The sequence below is a fragment of the Urocampus carinirostris genome, chromosome 7 (genome assembly GCF_059441175.1).
Source record: "Urocampus carinirostris isolate Australia breed hairy pipefish chromosome 7, RoL_Ucar_1.0, whole genome shotgun sequence".
Lineage (NCBI taxonomy): Eukaryota > Metazoa > Chordata > Actinopteri > Syngnathiformes > Syngnathidae > Urocampus > Urocampus carinirostris.
The window spans coordinates 36,191,230-36,198,179 of record NC_142355.1 but is presented as its reverse complement, the minus strand read 5'-3'; the positions used below and the strand labels follow the sequence as shown (position 1 = coordinate 36,198,179).

At 43.5% G+C, this 6,950-nt stretch overlaps 1 protein-coding gene across 1 annotated transcript; it reads right to left on the bottom strand.

Moving 5' to 3' along the window:
• Positions 1–3,550: 3,550 nt before the first annotated feature.
• pdcd2l (programmed cell death 2-like) lies at positions 3,551–6,164 on the bottom strand. Its single transcript, XM_088340758.1, has 2 exons — positions 5,649–6,164; positions 3,551–4,275 (listed from the first exon to the last, which is right to left on the bottom strand). Exons 1-2 carry the CDS (start codon positions 6,082–6,084, stop codon positions 3,671–3,673), a joined length of 1,041 nt encoding a protein of 346 aa, XP_088196884.1. The 5' UTR covers positions 6,085–6,164; the 3' UTR covers positions 3,551–3,670.
• Between the last annotated feature and the right edge of the window lie 786 nt (positions 6,165–6,950).

The window sequence follows — 6,950 nt, the reverse complement described above, 5'->3', positions numbered from 1 at the left end:
CATGCTTCCAGTAGGTGATATTATTCGCAAGTATAATATCAGTTTCCATTGCTATGCAGATGGCACTCAACTATATCTTCCGGTGGAGGAATCTGCCACACTAAACTGGAAATTTGGAGGCCTTCCTCACTGAGATAAAAGAATGAATGTCACTCAACTTCTTGCGCCTTAACTCTGAAAAGACCGAAATGCTAGTTATTGGTCCACCTAAATTCCGTGACTTCTTCTCAAAAACGGCTCTGAACATTGACAAATGTAATATCACCCAGAGTGACTCAGTCAAAAATGTAGATGTCATATTTCAAACACCCGTGAAGAATATTACTAGAACAGCTTTTTTCCATCTTCGCAACATTGCTAAAATTCACCCTATGCTGTCTCAGATGCGGAAATTATAATTCATGCGTTTGTTACTTCCCGTCTCGATTACTGTAATGTACTACTCATCGGTCTTCCCAAGTCCAAAATCAAGAGCCTTCAGCTGGTACAAATAAACATGACTTGATCGTTGTCTTGCAAATATTCTCATGAAGTGTTGTATTCAATCAAGTCCTCCCTTACATTTAGTCTTGCTCATGAAAAGGGATTCACTCCACAAATTTTGACTTGGGACTCGCACAGCTCAGCCACTTGACAATACATTTTCATGAAACCAACAGACTAGTGCTGCACCGAATTATCAGCGCTTAAAATGCATTATCGGTTTTGACTCTTAAGAAAAGATGCAAAGAATAAAAGTATCCCAAAAGAAAGTTGTCATGACATTAAGCAGTGTCTGAAACTCAGCAGTGTTCTCGTTTGCCTGCGTCCAGGACGCATCATTTTTGCTGGGGACGCATAGTGTCAAATCAACGTGCATCCCCGGGACGCAACTTTTTTGACACAAAATTACCAGATTATTTTTTTTTTAAGAAAGATTTACCGCACTCAACTTTTCGTCAGGCAGACATTGTTGTTTTGGTCTCGTGGTTGGAGTTTTCCTCTGCACGCCGATCTCGGCAAACGAGATCTCGTTGCTTGGAGATTACGTCATTGTTGTGGTGGTTGTCGTTGAATGAAAGATAAGTATGCCTGCAAAAAAACAGTATAAGGTGCAAATCAACACAAAATTGGTAATTTTTTCAGTGTCAGTAATAAGTCTAAACACAATGCAGAAAGTGATAACAACGGCAATAATTCTGGCACGAAAAAACGGAGAAATTCTTCAGAAGATCGCGAATGCAAGGAAAACGTGCGTTGAAGCGAACGATTCGAAGAAAGAAAAGAATACTCCGAGCAAGAAAAGGACTTTTCTGCCAAAATGGACTAAATTGTATTCCTGGTTACGCTATGAGGAGGATGATAATGGAGGTTACATGTTCGGTGATGCGTGTACCCTGCGTGACTAAAGACTGGATTGCAAGGATCATTTCACAATACGAAATTTCAGAAAAGCACATTGGATCGGCACAACGACAATGAAAACCACAAATTAGCGATGGAAATTCCGTTGCTGCAGGAAGAGAGAGGCAAGTATGAACGGATACGACATCAAAAAGATTTGACCATGCTTTCACTGCTGAAAATAATTAAGTGGATGGCAGTATTTTGTATAATGTACAATATTGTGAACTGAAAAATCTGAAGTGATAACTGCTTTGTATTACCAATTAACTGTGATGATTAAAACGGAATGATAATATAGATTTACATATTTCAGCAATATTATTTTGTATAATTTACAATATTGTGAACTAAAAATCTTGAAGTGATAACTGATATGTATTACCAATAAACTGATGATTAAAACTAAATAAATATATAGATTTATATATTTGTCGCCGATTTACAATTTCAACCTCGATAACACTAAATTTTGGGGACCCATAGGTCTCTGTTGGGACCCATAGATTTTTAAGCATGCGAGTCCCCGGGACCAATCACTTTTCAGAGGTAAAATGAACACTAAAACTCATGACAAAAGGTTACCAGACACCAGGGCAGACAACTCTGAAAAGTTGCCTGCCCCATTTTTTCTCAACTTGGAACACAATAAGACAATGAATCGCAAAAAAAGCCATCATTGCTAAGTATTAAGGATGATAATCAAAATGTATAACAGAACAATTTAAAATTAAGTTCATTATAAATCTACTTATAACATTCATTGCATGTATATGACATCACTCTTTTCCATCTGCCATCATGTTTACTCATCTTCATTCATGCAATGTTTGCTACAAGCCACGTGAACTCCTCTTTCCACGATGCTTTTAATTTACGTTTACGTTTTGTGGCGTCATAAATTTTGTTAGCTTCTTTTGAATCTTCTGATGCTGAGGTTTTGGCTTGATTCCTAACCACTTCTTTATTCTTCTTGTGTTCTCTGTGCATCTACTTTGGAAAATGATATGCAAATGCACGACCTTATAACGCTCGGGAAAGTCGGGAAGCACCAAGTTATTCAATGCAGGCTTCTGATCAGCTGCCGTGTATGCAAATTGTCAAACCGAACCGAAATTCCTACATTTCCAAAACGAACAAAAATTTTGAAATCGGAATAAAGCAAACGTTTGATTTGGAAAAAAATAACTTTCCATTTTTTTTACCCTTGAAAAAGTAGTCGACCACCCGGGCGGATACGTTGTCAGTTGTGCGCCTGATGTAAAAGATGCACATCCCGGGCGGCCGGGCAGACATTATTTCAGACACTGCATTAAGTCAGAAAATGAAGAGACCTTTAAGCTGGCCGTAAATGGAGGCAGTCAATCACCCCACCCCATGTTTAATTTTGAGAATTTTTCCCCTTTTTTGAAATAAAAGCAAAAATAAAATCAGAAAATTGGGAGGGAAAATTCTTAAAAAAAAAAAGTGATTCAACCAAACAAAATGGAAAACAAAAATATTTGTTTATAAAAGTGGATATGAATGTGGCCATTGGCGAAATATGAAAATTGTATTTTTTATGTTATTAAAAATTGGGGGAAAATTCTAGAAAACAATTTTAAAATTTGTTTTGAGAAATGGGAAAAGAATGGCATAACATTTTTTTTTTAAAACAAAATGGACCATTTAACAGAAAATGTTGAATTGCGGTGATCTTAACCATTTTAATTCAGGTTTCCAATATAAAGAGGTAGAAACAAATTCTGAAATGCAATTTATAAACACCAAATACTGAATTGTGGAAGTCCATTATTTTTTCTGTTTTTCAAAGTTAAAAATAGGGAAAAAAGGGCAGCACAGCGGCGCGCGCGTGTGCGGCAGTTCTAAGGTCATGATCGAACTTCCTGTGTAGAGTTTGCATGTTCTCCCGGTGCTTGCACGGGTTTCTTCCAGGCATTCCGGTTTCCTCCCAAGTTCCAAATACATGCATGTCAGGTTAATTGGCCGGTTCAAATTGCCCCTGGGTGCGAATGAGCGAGGGAATGGTTGTCTGTCCCTGCGTGCCCTGCGACTGGCTGGCAACCGTTTCAGGGTGTCCCCTGCCCACGGCCCGAAGATAGCTGGGATGTACTCCAGCACCCCGTGACCCGTGAGTATGTAGAGAAATGGGAAATTGCATTAAAAACAAGGGATTACAGTATTTTATTTTTTCGACCCCAAATTTTATTTCAGTGCATCCCTCAAACAACTAGAAACCTCACAAGTCCTGAGCGAAAGCAGAGTCTTATTTCCAAGGGTCTCCCCTTCACTTGAAGAGACCGTGGTCCGGGTCCATCTGGACGAAGCAGAACTCTGGAACCGGCCTCTTTTCCGAAGCAGTCCAGCAGCTCCCAACGCAGGTGTAGACCAGAACAGTCCCGAAATCCGGCAGCGAGTGCTCACCGTCGTCTTTCCAGCTCAACAGAGTGAGCAAGGCCGGCATGAGCTGAAACTCGAAAGACCTCGGACCCCCGCAGGAGCCGCACTCCCCCGCCGGCTGTCGAGTATCGCACGCCGGTTCCGAGATGAAGAGCGGCCGCCCGCCGCGACAGTAGCGCAGGATCTGCCCCGGACACGCAGCGATCCCCTTCCGGAACCTGAAGAAGGATCGGTCGCCGTGGCGCGCTCGACTCTCCTCGTACTCCTCTGCGTCATGGTTTTGGTGGTCCGTATGTCCGGCGACCGCTCCTTCTCTCTGCTCGTAGTCCTTCAGCAGCTGCTCGGCGTGGGACCGGTCTTCCTGGTCTTCGCAGCTCCATGCGTCTTGCTCGGACAGCACGCTTATGAAGAACGGACGCAGGACGGGGACGTCCGACGGGGGCTCCATCAGGTGGAGGGCGTCCAATTGGTTGCTGACCACATCCTCTGGGACTGGGAGGACATTATTTGATTTAGCGGGGAATACAACAGTACATCCTAAGGTAATGGTGTCACTAGCTTTCAAAATTTCCACTATCCAAAAAACCAATCTGTTTCTTTCTCCCCTTGTTATGACATTTTCCCCACCATAAGATAAAGTATTTCACATACCCAAAAACTTAGCAATCTTTCTACATATACGGGCGAGATACACCATAAAAGATGCTGGTCTTCGTCATGAAAATGATATGCTTTTGGCTGAACTACTACTCACAATGCTTTTCTCTTCAGTTCAGAATCTTGTGTTCTGTTATAACACACCAAGTGGCTCGATACTATACGGTTTTTTTTGCGGGAATTTTAACTGTAGGTCCACGGCTTGCAGATATGCTAAAGGGAGAAGCAAAAATCAAACCATGGAAACGAAGCCGGCGATTATCAAGAAATACGAAGAAGGCACTTGTATTGCTACCCCCTCTCGCAAAGTCTTTTGGTTCAGTCCAGAATTTTGTGTGCTTTGTAAAAAAAATTAGGTATCTTCTGTACTTCGATCAAATTCTTTTTTTGGTACTGTATTAGCTATGGGTCCAAGGCAGTGATGCTAAAAGAAGCAAAAACACAATTATCAAAACGTAGTCTGCAATTGGCAAAAAAGACAAAGTGCGCGCATCACTACCCTCACCAACAATTCCCTTTCTCTTGGTTTGGTTCAGAATTTATTTAGCTATGCATTCCAAGATTTGAAGTGATACTAAAGGGAGAAGCATAAACAACCATGGAAAGGAGGCTTACAATTATCAAACTACTAAGAAGGCATACACATAGTTAACTTCAATAAGTTACATGGCCGTAACCAATTGATGAGCAGGAGTATTACAAAAAAATGTGATGAAAGCACGGAAATAATCTAAGGGCATGACAATATTATAGAATGAAAGTAATAAAATCGGTTTTATCTTTCATATGCTGTCTACTCTGCCGTGTGCATCCACCAGCTACCCTACTTGCCCAGTTCAGGTCATGCCACTCGAAAAGTAAATAAGTATTCGATTTTCCTTTACATGTGTTCCAAAAACATGCATTTCAGGTGAATTGGCTGGTCCAAATTGACCCTAGGTGTGACTGAGCGAATGAGTTGTCTGTCCCTGTGTGCCCTGCGATTGGCTGGCAACCAGTTCCGGGTGTCCCCTGCCCACTGCCCGGAGATGGCTGGGATGGGCTCCAGCCCCCCTGCGACCCTAATGAGGATAAGCGGTACGGCTAATGAGATGAGATGACTTTAGGTGTCTATCCCCGGCTGTACGACTAATTCACCTCGAGACCACCACCCCAGAACCGATTTAAGACGTGTCCCGGGGGTATACGGTAGGTTGTAGTCTGGTTACCGTTGAGTTGGACAGGAATTGGCTCGGCAACGATCTCCTTCGCCTGCACGTTTTCCTCGTCTAGTCCCCAATCGTCGGCCGAGTCACACCAGTCAGTTGCCGACAAAGACTCATCCTTTGCCGGCTTGGCCTTGCCGCCGAGCTCCGGGCCCTGCAGGCCCTGCGAGCGCAGCACCGCCCAGCTCTCCGGCTGCCCCGCGCACCCCGCAGCGGGGCAAGCGAACACCTGAAGGCAGCGGTGGAAGTGCGCTGCCTCTAGGGGGCAGTATATCTGCACCACGTGCGCCAGCGAGGCCGAGCAGTGGCCACAGCTGGGCCACGTTAGCCGCACGCCCGGTACCGTGTCAGGAAGGCCGCCTACTTTGTTGGTGGTGAAGGAGGTTCGGTACCGGCGCTCATCCAGCTCCCCGTCGCTGACGCCCAGTAGGGTCGACATTTTATGGCCGCTCGCATTATACTCGTCAACAGCCTTTTGCGCAGGCGCACACTTACACTTCTTCTTCGTGTAAGGCTTAGCCTTGCTAAATGTTAACTGACGCCCTCTACCGTTCACTTTCGTCATTGCTTACGTGTTTGTGGCGTGCCGGGCCCGGAAACCCTTACTAATAGAAAATATGTATAAAAACAGTTCAATTAAGATTCCCAGTTCCCTCACTCAACCCAACTGAGGTGTTAGGAGTCATTAGGTGACCAAACCCCCCCAATTCCAACCCATAATGCTGAACGCCGAGCAGGGAGGCAACGGGTACCAATGTTTTAAGTCTTCGGTACGACTCGGCCAAGGCTTGAACCACAACCTCCCATATTTAAGAATAAATGATGCAATAATATTACATCCATATAAAATACCATTATAAATACACATGTGGAAAAAAAAAATTACCTTTGGTTCTACGTGACTTAAGATGGTTCATTGGAGTAGCTGGTGGATGCAGAGTGAGGAAGAGACAATGGCTTGAAAACAAAACGGATTAAAAGTTTCCACTAGTGAAAATTGTCATACCCTTAAAATATTTCCTAGCTTTAATTGCGACGTCATTTTTAATACGATTGGCGAGTGGTTATGGCCATATTCCTTTGCGAGGATAATGGCGCGTATGTCTACTTCGTTTTTGGTACTCGCAAGCTTCGTTTTCCTGGTCACAGAGTAAGTGAGCTAAGCGGCTGCTTAGGGCCTCGCAACCATTAGAGGGCCCCCGAGAGTGGTTAACTTTTTGGTGCCATCATTGTCCCCATTGGCACTGAGTGGCCACTCAAAAATACTACACAATAACTACAAAACTAAATATCAAATATAGTGCT

Excerpts from the sequence above, each read along its gene's own strand:
- pdcd2l (XM_088340758.1), bottom strand. The coding sequence starts at position 6,084 with ATGTCGACCCTACTGGGCGTCAGCGACGGGGAGCTGGATGAGCGCCGG. Across the intron at positions 4,276-5,648 it reads AATTCCTGTCCAACTCAACG|TCCCAGAGGATGTGGTCAGC; the intron begins GTAACCAGACTA and ends ATGTCCTCCCAG.